The following is a 20,494-nucleotide window of genomic DNA, read 5'->3' as shown; positions in this document are numbered from 1 at the left end:
GAGTTTAAGAGCCTAGAGTCCAGCTCTTAGGTAAGCAGACAACTACTTTGTGTCCTTTGCCTTCTAGTTTCATAAATCTGACAGTGGTAACCTGGTGCAGTGCTGGTTTGTATTATGTTATTTGGGTCATCATCAAGAAAATACTTTTTTTCTCCCTTGGCAGAATTAAGGACTTCAAGAACAAACCCATAAAAGTCTATTGTTCCTACCTTGAGCAATGGGGCAAAAGTGACGTTTACTTAACACAACACTGTGCTTACAAGTCATCGTACCTTGCAGTAGTCAACAGTTGCCAAGAACTCATAGGACCCCAGTGATAACTCAGGTCGGTCATAGTAGTCCACCCGCCTGCCTGTGTGATCCAAGTGCTGGAAGTACTGAGATGGCACTAAGGAAAGGGGAGAAGAAAAGAGAAAGAGAGAGAAGCTCAAATACATGCATTTTCCTAGATGGGTAAATGATGTTTACCGTGGTAAGGAAGGGCACTTCAGGTACTAAACCAGGAAGATTTTGACAGACACTTGGGAAAACACCACCAGTAAGAAAGCAACCGCAACTATCAAAGGCCTCCTGGGTCCAGTTTATTGCGATTCAGCCAGCTATGGACCAATTTCACGCATGACATTTCCTATTTTTGTCATTTACCCAGACCGCTTTAAATAATGGAGCAGTTCCATGTTAATGAATATTGCAGTCAGCCAATTACGCAGGGATTCTCATGAAGCTGACATTCCCTGATTCTTACACTTCTTATGTGTATACTCACAAACCAAGTCTTAGTATAGGCACAGCATGGAAAGAAGAGTCTGCTACAACCAGTGTTACCTAATCAGGTCTGCAGGTATACTAAAACTGAAGAATGCTGTACATACCCACAGGTTTGATGCACAGACTTGCTCCTAAGTTTAGGAATATTTAAAGCAAGAAAAACTGCTCAAGAATCTAGTGGCATGTCTCTTCAGCTAGAGCGTTTTAATTGATTTGCCCAGAATTTTACTATTACCATTAAAATAGGGATTAGATTAGTCTTTGCAACTTTTTTGCAGCCGAAATAGAACCATCTCCCTCCCCACCCTCTATAACTGCTTCTTAATCGAAAACTCTTACCCTCAGTGACACAACTACAGAAGCAGCATTGAAATCTTCTTCCACCTTCAATGAATTGCATAAAAGGGCACATGTAGGCTTTACACCGATTGCATCGGATAGGGCCTGATTCTCCATGGTCTACCAAATAAGGAGGAGCCTGAAAAAAAAGGGGGGGGGGAGACATTGGTGCTATTTAAAGTAGCTTCCCTTTTCCTCAACAGGTGATATCTGGGAGCATGCCTTCTGCCACTTTGCTCTAGCATTCATGTCAGCAAAGCAACTTGCCTTTTCCTACATCTGTCCTGTAATATAAGATCAGCTGTGTAAGACTATACCAAGCAGCAAATCCCTTATCTTTTCTTATCATGCTCTCCATCCCAAGAAAAGAAAACCCATTCTTTAGCATAACTTTTAGCGTAGCTAAAAGCTTACAAGCTCCTTGCTTGAAACAACTTATGTTTGATTAAGAGCATCTTACTCTTAAGAGGTAAGAAATATGGACCCATTTTATTCATATTAGAGAACCAGAATCCATACTTGTGTTTATAAAAAATATGTAGTGTGCTGCCATTGCAGAGGCTATAAATGAAGTCCTTAAGGCAGCAAGTACCCCTTTTCAAGGCCTCCAAAAGCCTCCTTGCACTAAGGAGCAAACATCTCTAAAGGACAGGTGCAACATTTCAACCATTCTGAAAGTTGGGTTTTGCTAGTCTCACTTTAACACCCCTTCTCCTGGATACTTCTGAACATTAACTGATTCAGTGTCTTATTTCCCCTAACAGGTGGGGGACACAGCTGCCAGACAAGTCCATGGACACTGGAAGCAACACCTGCCAATTTTAAAAAAAGTATTGCATAGCTAGGCTCTGCATGAAGCTATCAAAAGGCTTTCGGGCGGCCACTGCAAAACTTTCCCCCTCCCTCAATAAGCATCGGCTTCTAAAAACCAGTTTATCAGCCTGAGGTAGGAGACCACTGAATTAGATTAATAGCTCTTTTTGAAAGGAAAACATCTGTCCAGATTTCATTGCTCTATAGATAGTTTTTTTGGCTTAAAGGGTTTGAATGAGTGAAACGGGTTGTAGAAAAAATTGGGTTTCATTGTGCTGTCATGCTCTAATGCGACCTAAGGCAGGGATATGCAGCGAACAGTCTTGTTCAGTTTTTCATTCACTCCTATGGGATAAAGTAAAGCACTGGACTTCCGTAACAAAATCTGCAGCATTCCCCTGACTTGGAGACAGTGGGCAGTAAATATGGTGTCAAGTGTGGGGACACAGCTTCAATGACTCCACCAGGAGCCTTAAAATGCATTCCCAATTGTTCCTTGAAGAGCAGGACTTACATTCTGTGCCTTTTAAATTTTGCACCAAATCCAAATCCTGCTGGGATTGGTTTTACTTGGACCTCTTTACTTAGGAGTGGAGCTAATCCCTGCCAAAAAGGGTGCATGAGATCAGTGCCAAGGCTCAGTGGCTTCAAGCTTGGATGCTAAGGATCTGGCCCACCAGGCTGAAAAGCTTCTCCACTCCGATCTAGATGTTAAAGAGGATGGGCAACACATTGGAACCTTGTGGAACATGACACAAATGTTTGAATTAAAGATTGCTAGTGCTTAGGTAATAAACACAAGCACAGAAAACTGCATGGCAAGTAATTTTGAACATCTACTTGAGCACTTTTATTTGGATAGATTCATTAACTATCAGTGCTAAAAGTATGAGTGGTGACAAAACAAACAGGTGCTACTGACAAATTTGCTATTTCATCTGAAAGGTCAGGAATATGAGTCTCACCTCTTCTGCAGGAAGCACAGCCAACGGCTTTATGACTGCAGCAAGAGGGACCTGCGACTGCTTGGCCATATCTGAGGTGCATGGGATATTATATGATGTACATCTTATGTAGCGGGGACTGGCATTACCTGAAAAACAGAGAAAAAGAAAATCAAAACTCTATCCGTACATCAACACCAAACAAATCACTTTATTTCAATGACTTGTATCCCAACTCTTCAATTTTTACACTCAAGGGGGACTAACAGTCACATATTGCTAGTCACCATCCACCTAACCTTGGGACACAGGGGAACCTGGAGAAGGACCTCTGAAGAATATACTGGCATGCAGGCAATTTCAAGTGGAAGAAGGGACTCCTGTGTGTATGGACATTAGGGTTCGCAGCCAGGATGGTGGTGACTAGCACTGATATATCTAGTTATATGAAATAGTAAGGGAAATACTCAGATTAATCTATGATTTGGACTTAACCCTATGAAATTGATTATTTCAATGAAAGCTCATGTCATAATAAGCTAATCAATTTTAGAAAAGCACCCATGTGCGACTAACACCAAAAGGTATTATGCAACTTCAGAAATTAAAACTTTCCTTGCAAGTCAAGCCCCCACTCCAACATGCTGTTTTAATACTGTGGTTCTCAGGAACCTCTAGCTTTGTCTTATTTTTTTAACTTAATATATTAATCACCTTTTATTTCACAATGGAACACACACCAGGTTCCCAGGCAGTCTCCCATCCTGGTACTGATAAAATCCAAGCCTACTTAGCTTTATGCATAGTTCCTGCATCAGGGGCCTGTTGTCTCTTTACAGCTCTGACACATTCATTCATTCATTCATTCATTTATTTAAAAAAAACCTGTTTACTGTGTTCATGTTCAGGTTGAGTTAGTTGTTCTGAACACAAACGGTATGAGCACCTTCAAGTATCACTTGAATCTATGTGATCACCGTCTCTATGACAAAAGGCCATGTTGTTTTCCTTCTTTTTTCCGGCAACGGCTGCCACTTATCTTTGTCTGTAGCTCATGAGAGACTTTGTTGTCTTTACTGCAACAGACCAACATGGCTAGACCTATGGAAAATCTTTGGCTAGGTGAATATTTTACCTTGATCTTTGACCAAAAAATTGGTAGTGACAAGGGGTGGGACTTGCCCACGGACTCCAGTGATGAATGGCTCTGACCCACGATTATTCCTGTCATCTTCAATTACCTGGATCTAAAATGGTAAACAGAAAGTTAGTGGTACAGTGGACGCTGCGCAAAAACTGGTGATAATGCAACTTTCAAATTTAGCGGTAGCCAAAGATTTGCAATCGATCACTAAATAACAACTACGTATGGTTTAGGAGTCTATCATTTTGCTTTTGCTGAGGATTTTGGGGATAAGTAAATAGTCAATTTGAAGATAATACAATTGGCATGTTAAACTCTACATTTCCAGATATTAAGTCCACTAATCTAAAAATCCCGGGCCCAAGGAAGTTCCTGCTCATTGTTCATCAGCAACTTTTGTTGCAAACTGCCTACGCAGCAGGGTCTGAGAATTTATCGCCCAAGAATTTTGGAAGCATTTTGGCAGCACTGTAGTTTGCCATGTCCCAGCATGCTTGTTTTCAAAAGGTGATTCAAGTTAAGATGATAAACAACAAGACAAAACCAATACAGTGGCAAATCTAAGAACTCGTGAGAGTTAAGCTTTAGTTTTCACCGAGATAACTTGCGTATGGGCTGTGCCACTTCTGAATGCAGGTGCGAGTGATATAATGAATTGATTCTCAAAACAAGACAAAATCCACCTAAAAGCTTCACATCAGGAAGAAGTGTAAGTTGGGTGCTAATTTACACCCAGCCACACTAATTCTTCCCTCCCACTTCTCATCTTACTATGGCCATTCTGGGCAATCTGGACGTAATAATCCCAATGTCTGGAAAGGAATTCCCACATCTGTCAAGCCACCACAGTCTTTGGCAAGCTGCTTCTCCAAAAATGCACTTCTGCAAAGCCCTTTCAGGTCCACTTATCAGGCACTTGTCCTCACTTTTTCCCAGATTGCAATCTCAGGTTACCATTCATACTACCCTGAGTTCAGTTCGAATCTAAGAACAATCGTGCCATTAAGCAATAGTTGGTTAACCACAGTAGTTGCTGGTCTGTAACCCAAGGAGCGGCCACAGGTTTTTAAAATCTGGATAATCCTGCTTTCAGCCCTTCAACATAAAACAATAAGGCAAGTTAAAATGGTAATGCAATATTATTTGAAACTACTTTCCACCTATTGGATTACAAATATGTACTTGTTCCTCCCAAAAAAGTTATAGAAAAGATGATATTCTCTGGCAATCCAACGGGATGGAAATCTACTTCACCTTGCGAATGAGGACATTCAACCCTCCCTTTCCCTTCATGTCTTTATTCCTTTGCTAGTATGCCTCCTATGACAAGAGCACTAATAAATACCCTTACACTTGGATCTGAAACAAACCAATGAAGAGGCTGCGTACAAAAGGTGAGTGACCATGCTGGGAAGATACTACAAACTAACTGAAGTTGTTAACACCACTGAGGAGTGTTGTGAACCAACTTCAGCCTGTTCAAGACACAACGCAGGGGCAATAGACAAGCCACGCTGACAAGTTTAATTGCAAACCAATTTGCAATTTGTCATTTTGTCTGTTACTGAAATAGTATTGTGATGGACTATCTTTCATTAATAAACCATATTCAATAAACTGCTGCCTAAGCAAGACATTACAGCAGAAAATTCAATGTATTTATCATCTCCATTTCCCCTTAAATATACACTCATGAACTTCTTGTATTAGGAGGGAGTTAAAATGATGACTTCTGAATCTCACAAAAAATTAAAACTTGAACCCTTTTTAAAATGTAACAGAATGACATAATAAAATGAGTTTTAGGACTTCTGTCCAGGAATATTATACAGGTTATGCACAAATCCACTGGAAATTTCCTCTTAGTTCAGTGGGCCTTGTGAAAAAAACACACCATTCATTTCAGAAGCGCAGGACTGAAAAAGAGTTCCAAGTGGATTATGCCAAATTCAATGCTGAATTCATAATTATTCATAGTGCAAAACTGACAAATGTAATATTCAGAAGTATTTTGCTTATAAATTGCTTAATTTCAAGAAGGAAATACCACTTCATTACCTTATAATGCCAAACTTCTATTGCCCCTTGATTTGTGGTGTGAAGAGGATTTCAAAGTTCATGATATTTTATTCTACTTATTGTAATGTTGTGAGCAGAAAGAGAGGGGTGAGATAAAGATGAAAGACTAACACCAGGGGGTAGTTAGCAAGAGTAAGATTATTTTGCAGACACAAACAAGCAGCCACCAACATGCAGACAATAGCAGACAGAGAGACACCGCACTTACTGGGCTAGGAATTGCATCTGGATCTATTCTGTGTCTGGGTTTCTGCTGAGGTGGCAGCTCATTGAGTTGCTTTTTTTTGTTTTAAAAAAGAAAAAAGAAGTAAAATTGCCACAAAAAGGGAAAAAGAGAGAATAGTAAAACAAAACTAACAAGCAATGTTACTCCTGTTTCCATCACTGTTAGATATATGTATAATGGACAACAGTTCATGCAACAAGAGGTGAAACAACATTATTATCTTCAGTTCTACTTGTTATTTCCACATCTTGCTCCCTCATTGGAAATATACTTAAAATGAGCACTATTCTTGACCAAGCTGGCAGCTCACATGCTTGCTCAGTTCAACTTTGGAGAACTACGGGCTCAAGAACATGCAACTCCTCTTGAGATGTCAATTAAAGGAAGAGCACAGAAGGAAGCAAAGCTATTAACGTATCTCAAAGTTTTCAAGCTGCAGGTTCAGTGTTACAGCAAAGGAGGCTGTAGCTTCATCCTTCACAAGTATAAGTTAGCACGATAGCATAAAGCTGGACATACAAAGAGCTACTCTGGAGAAATAGCTGTCACTGCTTTAACCGCCTATAGTAGTAGCCTTTGGAACAATGGCTTCACAAAACCCCACTGGAATTGAGAGGATAAAAGACTAGCACACCAGAATTTAAAGCAAGCAGACGCTCTGTACAACTGGATATACGGCTGTAGTGTTCCCCAGAACTCTCATATGTGAGTTGCAATACATAAAACTTAAGAACAAATCCTCATGTTTTCACACCAGGGTTCATGCAAGTCCTACATTCACTGGCTGGCAAGAAACTACGTGCCCAAGGACATGGGCACATCAAGCTTACTTTCCCACATGAACACCTGATCTTGGTACCTGGTAACAAGCTGTTTTCGAAACTCCCCTTAATTTCAAAGAGGCGTGTCTTCAGGCCATGCAGCACTGAGGCACGGAGGCTGGTGTTTAAGGCACCCAAACCCAAAGCTCCCTTAAGAATTCTGTAATTCTCCCTTAAGATTCTATGTCATGCAGTTCTTTGGATCCAGACTGCGCTGTGCAGCTGTTTTGCACAACATGGCCTTAACCTAGCAAGGGTCATTATATGCTAGAAAACCGACCAAATGCCATTCTGTTACAACTCGAGAAGCGGCATAATGGACCGCCATAAGCAAAGTTAAGTTGCTTAGCCCTATTTCGCAAGTTCAAAGAAGCCATTCAAAATACTGTTTTACTAACATTAACATACTCCAACCGAGGCCAATCACTTGGACAAAGATATGAACCAGACAGAACTACAACCGTTCACAGTAATTCCTGCGATCCTTTCCCAGGTAGTGTAATTGCAGGGCTTGATGCAGATGATTATTATATTGTGATAATCCAGTTGATACGCTACATTTCTTTATATAAGTATACAGAGATGGTCAGGATTGCCAATAACAGTAGTGCATAGGCATGCCCTTGTTCTGTTTAAAGCGAGCAAGAATGAAACAAATCGATAGAAGCTACAAAGAGGCAGGTTTTTAATCTCCAGAATCACTTTCTAGGATAGGATATTTATTTCTAAAATGGATACAACTTACTGGACTAGGAATGGAGTCTGGATCTAGACGTTTTGGTGGAGGTGGCTGTGGAGGTCCAGGCTGACTCCCATAATTTGCTGGCCCAGGGTAAGCTGGTCCATAGTTTGGCTGGGTACCTCTATTCTGTCCAAAGGACCCTGAAAAATATATATATGCTAGATTTAAGTATGCAATAGAATTAAAATAAATTCAACTTTGATAGTAAACACATCTCCACAAAAGCACTTATAACCACTTTTCAGTACATATTATTCCAAGATTCTGATGATACAAATTTCAAATTATGATTGATGCTTAAAATCCCCATAGAAAAGAAAGCAGAGGCGTATTTACTAGTTTTATTAGGGAAGTACATCCCACAGGAAAAGAAAACAATTTTCTATACGCCACAGCAATCACCAGAATAGTTCTCGCTAGTAAAGGGAAAGGTGAGACAATAACCACAAAAGAAAACTGGATATGTAAATTAAGTGAATTTATAGAATTGGCAAAGTTAACAGCAGCCATAAGGCTCCAGAAAAATCAAATATTAAGATTACAATGGCAATGTTTTGAGGAATATATGGAAAAACACTGCTCTACAAAGAATACATTGATATGCATGGATTATGTATGTAAAGTATAAGAATATAAATCAGAAATGGATTTAAGACGTATTACCTAAAGAATGCAATGACAATATTCAAATTTGAACTAAAAGAAGGCGAGTCGTGGTGGAGGGAAGTCACGGGGGTGTGGGGGAGTGTAGGGTTTATGTTTGTAGTGTAGGGTATATATGTGTTTTGTTTTGATTTCTTTTGGTTGATTTTGTATCAGTATTTGTTTGTTTATTTTACTTTTATTTTCTGTATCATTTATCAAGAAATAAATTTTAAAAAATTCAAAAATTTCAATTATGATTTAGATATATGACTAAGAATGAAACCAATTTTAAAATGCCTGATAAACATACCTGCAGACAGATTTTTCAATACTGTAAAGTTCAGTAAGGAAAATCAGCTTGAAAAGGCACCCCTTTCCCCAATAATTTCTGTTTCATTGCCTTACACTGCTCTATCCTAATGCATTCCAAATAACTCCATGGTGAAACAACTATGCAAGTAGAATGAAAAGGCACCGGGGTTGGAATCCAGAGGAACTTAGTCCCACTTTAGCCTCTCTGAAAATAAAGGAGTAAGTTAGCAGTGGCTAACTTAAGTCTCGCTGATTTCAACAGGAGCAATGCTATGGCAGAGTTTCTCTAGCTCCAACCTATTGCGCATATTGCATCTCTGCTGGCAGATTTTGCATTCCTTCTTCAGAAGTTTCAAACACAGAACTATGTGTGTTTGGTAGCCACAAGACTTAACAATCCATTTCTGTACACCAAGTAATCCAAAAACAGCATGATTCTGAGTATAGAGAAAAAAAGGACCTGCCAAAAGATAAAAAGACCTCCCCAAAGAGAAACAAACAGTTCCTATACAGGTTGAAAGCAACTTTGTAACTCACTGTTCACTGAGCTGGGAAGCAAAGGAAACCCAACCTTGGAAGTCTCCATCAGAGGAATGTAGGAAAAAACAGTAGCTGATTAACAAGCCAATCCCCACCTTTATATTTAGGTTTAAAAATCCACAGGAAAAATATATTTGTTTAAACAATTACAGAAAAAACCTTGATGCAATAACAGCAATCAGAACCACCCTGTACATCAAGGGTAGAGAATGTGATGTCCACTAGATCAACTCCAACTCCCATCAGCCCCAGCCAGCATGACCCATCAGTTATGATGGGTGTAGTAGTCCAATATCTGGAGAACAGCCTGTTGGCTACAAGTGCTTTACATCCTAATAGGAATGACTTCCTGAGGAAACACAGCTACCAAGTTCAGTTATCTGCAAGTTGCTAATTTCCATTGAATTCAAGGTATTTTAAAGACCTCGCTCCAAATTAGCACAGACATCTATTATAAAAAGGTAAAGGTACCCCTGCCCGTATGGGCCAGTCTTGACAGACTCTGGGGTTGTGCGCCCATCTCACTTAAGAGGCCAGGGGCCAGCGCTGTCCGGAGACACTTCCGGGTCACGTGGCCAGCGTGACATCACTGCTCTGGCGAGCCAGAGCCGCACACGGAAACGCCGTTTACCTTCCCGCTGGTAAGCGGTCCCTATTTATCTACTTGCACCCGGAGGTGCTTTCGAACTGCTAGGTTGGCAGGCGCTGGGACCGAGCAGCGGGAGCGCACCCCGCCGCAGGGATTCGAACCGCCGACCTTTCGATCGGCAAGTCCTAGGCGCTGAGGCTTTAACCCACAGCGCCACCTGCGTCCCTTGACATCTATTATAACAATTGTTAAAACCCAATTGACTTTTATTCCTTAGCCATCTCTCAGCAACGTACTGAACATACCATTCTGCTGCAGTGCATATCCTGGCTGGGAAGGATGGCTGGGAGGTGGTCCTTGCAAGCCTGCCATTGGTGGTCCAAGGGGTGGCCCTGTCATCGCTGGCTGAGGTGGTGGTGAGGTCACATGGTTTGGCTGGGAGGTGAGTGGCCCAGTAGCTGCTTGTCCCGGTAATGATGTCCCCTGCATCGGGGGAGGCCTTGAAACTCCTGCAGCGGGAGGGTAATTGGAAGCACCGACCCCAGAAGATGAAGGCGGCGGGGCAAACCCAGGAGCTTGATGGGAGAGGTTCAGGGCTGACGGAGGACCAGAAATAGCAGGCTGTGCCATAGGAAGACCCTGAGACAAGGTGGTAGGAGGCAATCCATGGGGCACAGCAGGAGGTGGCGGTCCTTGGTTTGAATAGGGCACATACTGCCCAGACCCACTCGAAGTAAAACTTCCTGAGGCAGGAGGAACTGATGTTGGCGGACCTGAGGAGAAGAAGTTAATTATGGCCACATCTTGCTTTACAAAAGTGTTCTTCTCCCAGTGTGCATAAGGTGTTTTAGTAAACTAGCCCCTCACCCTGGATACAAAGTTATTTCAAGGTGGAGAGAGAGAGAGAGAAAACAGAAATGGAGGTGCTTATTAACAAGCAGGTTTTACCATTCACTTTCATGATTACCGATACCAATAGTTGGTATTCGTCACCGGACCTTATGATATCCTATGGTAAGAAAACCATTGTAAAGAGCTACTTATCAAAACATTCAGTTTTAAGAATGGAATGGAAGTGCGAGCATGATGAAGTTGCAGTTCTCCCACTTGAATTTTGCCCTGAGCTCTTTGGATGAATGACGGTATCCTTTTTTTTTTTTAACTACTACTACTACAGTTGATAAAGGCCAAACATAACAAACTCTATGTGCATTTAAATGGGCAGTTCTCAGATATTCTTTTAATATGAATACCCCAAATTACTTTGACTGGTATCTCAATACTCTGAGTACAGTAAAAGGTAAAGGGACCCCTGACCATTAGCTCCGGTCGTGGCCGACTCTGGGGTTGCGATGCTCATCTCGCTTTATTGGCTGAGGGAGGCGGCGTACAGCTTCCGGGTCATGTGGCCAGCATGACTAAGCCGCTTCTGGCGAACCAGAGCAGTGCACAGAAACGCTGTTTACCTTTCCGCCAGAGCGGTACCTATTTATCTACTTGCACTTTGACGTGCTTTCGAACTGCTAGGTTGGCAGGAGCAGGGACCGAACAACAGAAGCTCACCCCGTCACGGGGATTCGAACCGCCGACCTTCTGATCGGCAAGTCCTAGGCTCTGTGGTTTAACCCACAGCACCACCCGTGTCCCTAATACTCTGAGTAGCCCCACTTAAAGCAATAGTTTTAGTGGATGTACTGCGAGGATGACCTATGCTGGATTATCAACCTTAGTTAATTTAGTTGTTCCTTTTTCCTTGCTTAATATCTTGGGACCATTTTATATATTATACTACTTGAGTTCCAATTAAGAGTTGTTGTGACAGCATGCAATAGTTACAACACAGGGACCTGCTTTATTGCATTTTATAGAACTTGCAAAAGCGAGAAGTAATTGTACCCATAGCAGTCTGGAAGATCCTTCTCAAGGGAACTCCAAATTAGTCTATGCAAGCAAGCAGCATTCAAACGTTCTGGTTACTCACCATAGCCCAGTACACCTGGGGAGGGAACAGAGGTTGATGCACCACCTATATGCATTCCTGCCATATGATTGGTCAGCTGCTGTGTGCTCGTTGGAGGTGGCCCATATGATTGGAAAGTAGCTGACTGGGTAACAGGTGTGGGCGTTGTTCCAGGCATGAACTGTTGGGAAGCAGGAGGTCTAAGAAAAGGAAGCAGAATAAAGACAGTCCTTTGTTACATGAGCCACTCATGTATTATTATTCTTAATGATGAGACAGTGGTGATGAAGAAGATCTTCCCAGTGGCTCTGCGGTTTTCAGAATGGGAAGGTTCTAAAACCCCTTTGCAGCACACCAATCAATCAAAGCAACAAACGTTCAGGCACTTCAACTTTCCTAATCTAAGATGAAAAGCAAAGGAGAAACTATCCAGTTCATCATCTGTTGGCTTCACAACCCTCTGTTGCATTTATTGCCTGGGATGATAGGCTGCAATCTCTGTTCTTAGGAAAGCAGACAAGGGTGGATAAGTGGCTTGCAGAGGCAGCTCTGGGGTTCTGCACTAGTGCCAATGCTGCCGCTCCCCTACTCCTAAAGCCTGTGACCACTCAAAATGTGGTTGCTTTGTTTCAAAGTAAAATATGAACTTGCAAGCTGTGGTTAATGGGTTCACGTTCTTCCCACTTAATTTTTGATCTATTTTTCCTTCTAGTTTTTAATGATTTCCACTGTGATGGTATATTTTGGTTACGTGTGTGTGTATAAATATTAAATAAAATAATAAATTAAATATTAAATTAAACCAGAAAGTTATGTGCAAGCTTATGCCTACACAGTAGCTATCAAAGAAATATCACTGCAAAATCAGTGGAGGCAGAGCTCCTGCTCTGCAGAAGGGAGAAAGGCACAGCCCAATTGCGCAAGCAGCAGCCTGATTACCCAGATGATGAGTAACTTGCTCACTCAACATGGCTGAATAAGGTGTGGTGGTGAACTATGTATTGTCCCTGTTGCCTAACTGCAAATTCAGCTGTGGGTAGACTGCTTGACTGAGACAGACGTACTGCTCACCTTTGTTCTAAAGCTTTACTATAACACTAATTGCTAACTGTCTTGAGAAGAGCATTTGGGTGCATTACAAATAAATGAAGTATATCCAATTAAGTGTGCTTATAGAAAATAGAAAGTTACCACCACATTTAGTAGCTGTTAGAAGTCAGCCCAACAACTTCTCTATGTAACAAACCAAAAACACACCATTTTGCTCTGCAGGGAGTGGATGGGTGCTCTGTCCCCCAAAATTTGATACAGACGGCAACCATTCTGCATGGGGGTTCCATTCCTGACTCCCACATGCGTTGGTGGAGTGCGCATAAGCCCTGCCACACCCCATTTTCGGGCCACTTCCAGGTTGGCAGCGACAGGTGTGTGTGTGATCAAACATCTGACTGTAAAATGGTCGCTGTCTGTACTGACAGGCTTAGAGTCTGATGACGGTTGTCCTAATTACCTTTGCAATGGAGCTGTAGATGCAGGAATCCCATTGCGTACATCTCCTTGTCCAAACTGACTATAGGCCGGCTGCCCAGGAGGAACTAATGTGCCAGATGCTGAAGCAGGTGCTCCAGAAGTAGTGGGAGCTCTCAGGGAACCTAGGAATATTGAACTGCATGTCAGTCATGTACAAATAAATAAGTGGGGGCCCACTTATGAAGATACTTAAAATATGCTAGGCATGATCTCTCGTGAGATTATCAGGAAGCACATGCATACAAGGAAGAACAGAAAGCTATCCAGATTTTCAACAGCAAAGACAGAAAATTAATAGAAGCATGTAAATATGCTAGTGAAAATAAGGCTTGCTGTTCCTAGCTCCCCCCCTTTTTTTTGCTTTATAAAGCATCTCAGATCCCAAGAAAAGTCACTATTGTGGGTGAAAGGAGCAGACAAGGATTTGTCAGATTACTTAAAACATTTTTCTTTTTCGACAAGCCGTGTACAATCTTTATTTGCATGAGAATCTTCTCAAACAAGTCTTACTGGAAATATTTATATATTAGAACTATTACCAAAATATGGGAGCTGATTTAGAGTTAAGGTGTACGGCTTTTCCAGCTTTTTATCATTAAAAGGCCTGAAAAATACTACTATAAAACAAAGACAATCTGTTGCACAAAATTAGGAATTTTGGCACGGATAATGTATTATCTGGCCAAAGTTCAGAAAATTCTGACATAAGAATGGCAGGATTATATCACTTTAAATATTTTGAGTTGAAAGGCAGGTGTCTTGTAAGTGCAACCACTTTGTTCTAATATCTCTGGGCAAATAAGATGTAAAAAAAAGAAGACTGCCTTTTGCTGGTTCTTTTGAGTATTCACCATGTATTGCTAAATATGTGAGATTTTAATTAGCTGGTCACTCCTCTAAGACAAATATTGTTAACACACATCTTTCAGGATTCTCTGGTGGCATCTGCTTCTCAAAAGAAAAAATGGTTGTCATTGGAGTTGACAGACCAAAGGATTAGAAGGCAGTAGATAGATATGGGGAGGGGAGGGGAGGGGAGGGGATGCATCTCTGTGTGCACATGCAAGCAATTTGGAACTGATGCTTTGCTTGCTTGTATACAAGAGAAAGAGGAACCAAAACTTCATTTGATTTGCATTCTATTTGCTCACTTCCTCTAGTAACATTCTATGCATCTATTGAGGTTCTGAAAAGTCCACTCAAATTTGCAGTTTACAGTAACAAGAGTTATCTCTAGTCACTTCCTCTGGTTCAGCTTCCTCTCCTTTCGGCAATATGGGTTTACCAATGGACTACTACAACATATGCCTAGTATCCTTTTTGAATTGTTAGGGAAACCATTAGGGTAACCACAGAAGTAGGCCTACTCATAAAAGTTAACTGCCTTTTCAAATTACTTCAACAATATAAAGTACAGGATAAATGCACTTTAATATAAAGATTTATACAGCCATGGTGAAGTTAAGCTTTGCTGCTCCCTTCTCACCAGCGGTCATATAATGTAATGCACTTCCTTCTCAAAAGGAGAAAGAATTTCTATTGGGGAAGCGCAACCATCAAAGGTTAAACCATCTGGCTGAGCGTCTATGACATGAAAGCGGTAAACCAGTTTTTCAGCCTAAGGGGCTCATTTCCTCATGCAAAATCTTCTGACAGTTACATGCTAGTGATGGGCGGGGCCAGAGGCAAATTTGTCAGAGCAATGGATGGAACCCTTACCTCTGAACAGTAGTCTAGATTACAGCTCCATAAAAGTCAGAGGGTTTCATCCAACGCCAGTCCTGCTCAGAGTATGTATGATCCTCCTTACTTTAGAAATAATCAGTCTGCTGAAGTGACAGCACTTCCATGTCAGAAAGATGGATAAGCATGTACTCTGCTGCAGCATACGCACTCCAAGAAGTAAGGAGTACATGCTGTTTTTAAACTTTACCCTGAGTACAAAAAGACTCGAAGGAAATGAATCATGTTCAAAGGGTGATCTCCACCTTTAGCCACACTCAAGAGCAAACCCACTGAAATCAATGGATTTAAGTCTCCTCTGAGTACAACTTAGTTGGATCTCACCGCTGTGTCCCAGAGACCTGCACATTCCAGGGATCACAGCTCCACACATTCTAATAATTACGTGGCTTAGCTTTCAGATGAAACAAGAGTAATGTTTCAGAAGGAAATGCATCTGAAACAGTCTTTTCTCATAAGAGACAGTGCATGAAGAGGAAAGTATTTACCTATGAAGTTGGGAGTAAAAGAAGCATCAGAATCAAGAGAGACAGGAGAGCCCTTAGAAGGAAACCCCATTGAAGGAAAGTAACCTAGAAAGACAATATATGCATCAGTAAGAATAGACTTGGAAAACTTCAAATAAAATGCATTGTGCTAGTCCTACAAACGCTGGAGTTTCCTCCTGCTTAGCAATCATTGTTTATTTTCAATATAGTTTATTGCTACCTGTCCTGAGATGTCAGGGATGAGTAGTTCCAAAGTTAAAAAAAATGAGAAGATTCACCTCAAACAGCAGAACTTTCTGCTTGATGAGTGAACTACTTGATGAGCAAATTGAGAAGCTCACCCAGTAAGCTACCCTAAAACAAGAATCTCCCTCACAAATATCTGCCAACTTTACACATGCCTCCAAAGTGAGAATGCAACATCAACATTACCTTTCTGTTTAACATAAATATTTTTCACTCTGTAAGATGCACCTAACCATAAGACGCACCTAGTTTTTACAGGAGGAAAACAAGAAAAAAAATATTCTGAATCAAATGTTGTTGTTGAAGAGGCTTTGATGGCTATCCTTGAAGCCAGAAGTGTTCTGGCTTCTGGGATAGCTGCGCAGCCTGCATTCGCTCCATAAGACGCACACACATTTCCCCTTACTTTTTAGGAGGGAAATAGGGTGTCTTATAGAGCGAAAAAATACGGTATTAAATGTAGCACATGTGCTAACTTTGCAGCAGCTTCCTTCATTAAAGCCTAGTATAAATACAACTCTCTATGGTCTCCGCTATGATTCCAGTGTGCAAAGGTAAGAGAACTAACAATCATTCCTATTCCAAGACTATAAGTCATGATAAAGCAGCTAGTTTTCCTGAGGTTAACACCACAAACTTTACTCCTTCAAGTGGCCTTTCAGCTAGTTCTGCTGCCATTAATGCCCACTTCTTTACACCAGCTGACTAACAACTAAGCATCTAGAACTTCCTAGGAAGCTAAATTTGTCCTAGGGGCTTCCAATTGCTTTAATGCTTGTGGACCACCAAAGCATGGAGGCCTCCCAAACCCCATGCACAACCATGAAACTTTTTTGCCGCCTGAACCATCTCCCATTGCTTTATGAAATATAATTGTATGCACAAGTTCTTAAATCATGAAGAACAAAGGACATTTATCTGCATCCAGAGAATTGTAGAGCTGGAAGGTACTCTGAAGGTCATCTAGTCCAAAGCAGGAATCTCAACTAAATCATACATGACATTTGGTCATCAAACCTCTGCTTAAAAACCTCTAAGGAGAGTCCACCATCTCTCGTGGGAGTCTATTCTTCTGTCAAACAGCTGATTGTCAGAAAGTTCTTCCTGATGTTTAGTCAGAATCTCCTTTCTTATAACTTGAATCCATTGCTTTGGGTCCTACCCTCTGGAGAAGGAGAAAATAAGCTTGCTCCATCTTCCATGTGACAGCCCTTTAGATATTTGAATACGGCTATCATATCTCCTCTCAGTCTCCTCTTTACCAGGCTAAACATACCCAATTCCGTCAAGCGTTCCTCATACGGCTTGGTTTCCAGACCCTTTATCAACATGGTTGCCCTCCTCTGCACACATTCCAGCTTGTTAATATCCTTCTTAAACCACAGTGCCCAGAACTGGACACAGTACTCTAGGTGTGGTCTAACTGGGAAGAATAGAGTGGTACCATAAATCCTTATACTGAATATTTTAAATGCACTTTTGAATTTTTTTGTTGCTACCACCTCAGGGGCACATACAGAATGTTAAAAAGCAGAGTAAACATTTATATATATATATATATATATATATATATATATATATATATATGGAGGTTTTGGTGTCCTCGGGTGTCTTCCCGTGTAAAAGTTGGGGTGTCTAGGCGACGTTTCGACGAGGTCTCACTCGTCATCTTCAGGCTGGTGCTTTCGGCTTCTTGTTACTGGAACAGAGCGGGATCTCAATGTTTGAGTTCCTATAAATACTGTAGAGGGGGTGTGGTGTCTAGCCTCCAATGTTCTGGGCAGAGAGGAAGTTCCCAGGCTAGTGTGCCTTTTCTTCTTTTGTTCCTTAATTACTTGAGAGATACCTTGAGTGATTTCTTGAGTGATATCCTGAGTACCACTTAGGTGGGTCATTAGGTGTGGATTAGTTGCTAAAGTCTTTGTGTCTTGACCTCTTGAACTTTGTGAAGAGTTTTCCTGAGAAGATGGCTGTATTGCACTTAGTTGTGCTTTGGCTTGGCTTCGTGTATAGGGGCGAGCTGTGGTTTTGTGGCTTGTGTCAGCCAGATCTGTGTAGGGATTGCAGGGGGGTGCAGCATCCGGAGGTGCCACCATGGACTGGCTACTGGATGGTGTCAGTAATTCATCTGTGGAGAGGGTCTGGGTTTGGGTCTGGTGTGGTTGATTGGTGTTGGCGTTCTGTGTGCCTCTGGATCTGGTGTCAGTTTTTGTGGGGAGGGCTAATTTCCAGATGTCTGGCAAGCGGGATGTGTCGTCACGCTTGTTCATGTTGTGAGGGTGTTTCTCTATCTCGATGGCTTCCATGATTATTCTCTTGTGGTGATGTTCCGTGTTAAAGAGCAATTTGGAATCTGCAAAATTAATTTCGTGTCCTGTTTCTTTCATGTGTTGGAAAAGAGAGGAAGTTTTTTCTTCTTTTTTGACGGCATTCTTGTGTTCTGCGATACGTGCATTTATTCGTCTGTTTGTTTGTCCAATGTACGTGGCTGGGCAGACTTTGCAGGGTATTTCATAGATCCCTTGGTTTTCCAACTGGATTTTATCCTTGGGGTTTCTGAGGATATTGGCTATTTTTTGGTTGGTGCAAAAGGCTGTTTTGATATTGTGTTTATGGAGGATTTTGCTAATTTTATCTGTAGTGCCCTTGATATAAGGAAGGAGGGCCATGCCATTGTTTTCTTCTGTGTCTTGGTTTTTGGGGGGTGTTTCCTTTTGGATTAGCTTCGTAATCCTGTTTTGCTGGTATCCATTGGCAATTAACACATTTGAGAGATTCTGTAACTCAGTTGTCAAGTGGTCTTTGTCAGCCAGGCGTTTGGTTCTGGAGATGAGAGTCTTGGCTACGGAGTTTATTTGTGCAGGGTGGTGGTGTGATTGTGCATGTAAGTAGCGGTTGGTGTGTGTTTTTTTCTGGTGGATAGTGTGTCCTAGGGAGCCATCAGGTTTTTTGTAGATTAGGACGTCAAGGAAGGGAAGTTGGTTGTTGGCTTCTATTTCCATAGTGAATTGTATTTTGGGGTGTAAGTTGTTGAGATGTGTGAGGAAGCTATCCAGTTTTTCCTTCCCGTGTGGCCAAATTACAAAGGTGTCGTCAACATATCTGAGCCAAAGTTTGGGTTTGTGTTCTGACTTGTCTAAAGCATTGGTTTCAAAGTGTTCCATGTACAGGTTTGCGATGACCGGTGAGAGGGGTGATCCCATAGGTGCTCCTTCTATCTGTTTGTATCTTTGTCCATTGTGGATGAAGTACGTGTTGGTTAGGCAGTGGTTGGTCAGGTCCAAGATGTATTCGGGGGGATTGTATTTGTTTTGAATAGCTGTCAAGGCTTCATTAATGGGCACTTGTGTGAAGAGAGATACAACATCGAAGCTCACAAGTAGGTCATTAGGATGTAGGTTTTGCTTCTTTATTGTTTCTATGAACTGGAAGGAGTTTGGTACGTGTGAAGAGATGGATTCTGCATAGGGCTGAAGTTGCTTGGCGAGAAATTTAGCGAGATTTTGTAGAGGTGAGCCTATGGAGCTGACTATTGGTCTGAGTGGTGTTCCTTCTAATCCACACCTAATCCACACCTAATGACTAATCCACTAATCCACTAATGACTAATCCACTAATCCACTAATCCACACCTAATGACCCACCTAAGTGGTACTCAGGATATCACTCAAGAAATCACTCAAGGTATCTCTCAAGTAATTAAGGAACAAAAGAAGAAAAGGCACACTAGCCTGGGAACTTCCTCTCTGCCCAGAACATTGGAGGCTAGACACCACACCCCCTCTACAGTATTTATAGGAACTCAAACATTGAGATCCCGCTCTGTTCCAGTAACAAGAAGCCGAAAGCACCAGCCTGAAGATGACGAGTGAGACCTCGTCGAAACGTCGCCTAGACACCCCAACTTTTACACGGGAAGACACCCGAGGACACCAAAACTTGCATATATATATATATATATACATACACACACACACACACACACACACACACGTCATTTCCCCCTTTATACCAATGAAGGATACCTTGAGGGGGGGCTGTCTGCGGATATCCTGTCATTGGACCATTGTAAGCACCATACTGTGAGGCAGGAACGGTCGGGTTTGGCTGCCCTCCGTAACCAGGCGGCAGGTATCCTCCGTATCCAGGCTGTGGCTGCCCATAAGGTGGCCCTGTGTGAGTTGGCTGGTTTACGCTCATTGTGCTCACATCCCCAAACTAGCCTTCACCTGTGAGAAAGGAAAGAGAAACATTAGGAGCCATCATTCAAAACAAGATTTTGTGCAAAAGAGCTGAAATGAAGAACCAGACCTTGCAGTGCTAGCAAATGTGTGCTGTTTTCTAAACTAATTTTACACACACATTACACTACAGCTGAGTAACTTTGTGAGCTCCAAGCTTGTTTTAGGTGTATTTCCCCAATATCTCTTAAAGCTGCCCAACCTTTGCATCCCATCAAAGTTTCTTCCTTCCAGTTGGTCTGCTCCTTGCTTTTCCTGACCTTTAGAGGTAGGGTGTTTTTTTAACTCTTTCTGTGTAGTTTCAGAGCAATCAGACAAATTTTT

General features: G+C 41.7%; 1 protein-coding gene across 4 annotated transcripts in view; it reads right to left on the bottom strand.

Annotated features, from left to right (window-relative positions):
• SEC24C (SEC24 homolog C, COPII coat complex component) overlaps window positions 1-20,191 on the bottom strand; it is a 38,906-nt gene extending 18,715 nt beyond the window's left edge. The window contains exons 1-11 of one of the 4 annotated variants that reach the window (XM_083738266.1): window positions 19,955-20,191; window positions 15,684-15,767; window positions 13,433-13,574; window positions 11,944-12,122; window positions 10,268-10,735; window positions 7,880-8,016; window positions 6,296-6,364; window positions 4,000-4,111; window positions 2,886-3,013; window positions 1,108-1,246; window positions 273-388 (exon numbers count right to left, since the gene is read on the bottom strand). In XM_083738266.1, the coding sequence (XP_083594392.1) occupies window positions 273-388; window positions 1,108-1,246; window positions 2,886-3,013; window positions 4,000-4,111; window positions 6,296-6,364; window positions 7,880-8,016; window positions 10,268-10,735; window positions 11,944-12,122; window positions 13,433-13,574; window positions 15,684-15,767; window positions 19,955-20,129 (1,749 nt within the window). In that variant the 5' untranslated portion in view covers window positions 20,130-20,191. The remainder of the gene's footprint in view (window positions 1-272; window positions 389-1,107; window positions 1,247-2,885; window positions 3,014-3,999; window positions 4,112-6,295; window positions 6,365-7,879; window positions 8,017-10,267; window positions 10,736-11,943; window positions 12,123-13,432; window positions 13,575-15,683; window positions 15,768-19,954) is intronic. The other 3 variants (XM_083738267.1, XM_083738268.1, XM_083738269.1) reach the window with 3 other exon arrangements.
• Between the last annotated feature and the right edge of the window lie 303 nt (window positions 20,192-20,494).

This window comes from Podarcis gaigeae (genome assembly GCF_964106915.1).
Source record: "Podarcis gaigeae genome assembly, chromosome: 5".
Classification (NCBI taxonomy): domain Eukaryota; kingdom Metazoa; phylum Chordata; class Lepidosauria; order Squamata; family Lacertidae; genus Podarcis; species Podarcis gaigeae.
Note: the sequence above shows the minus strand (reverse complement) of the source record. Positions and strands in the feature narration are given on the sequence as shown.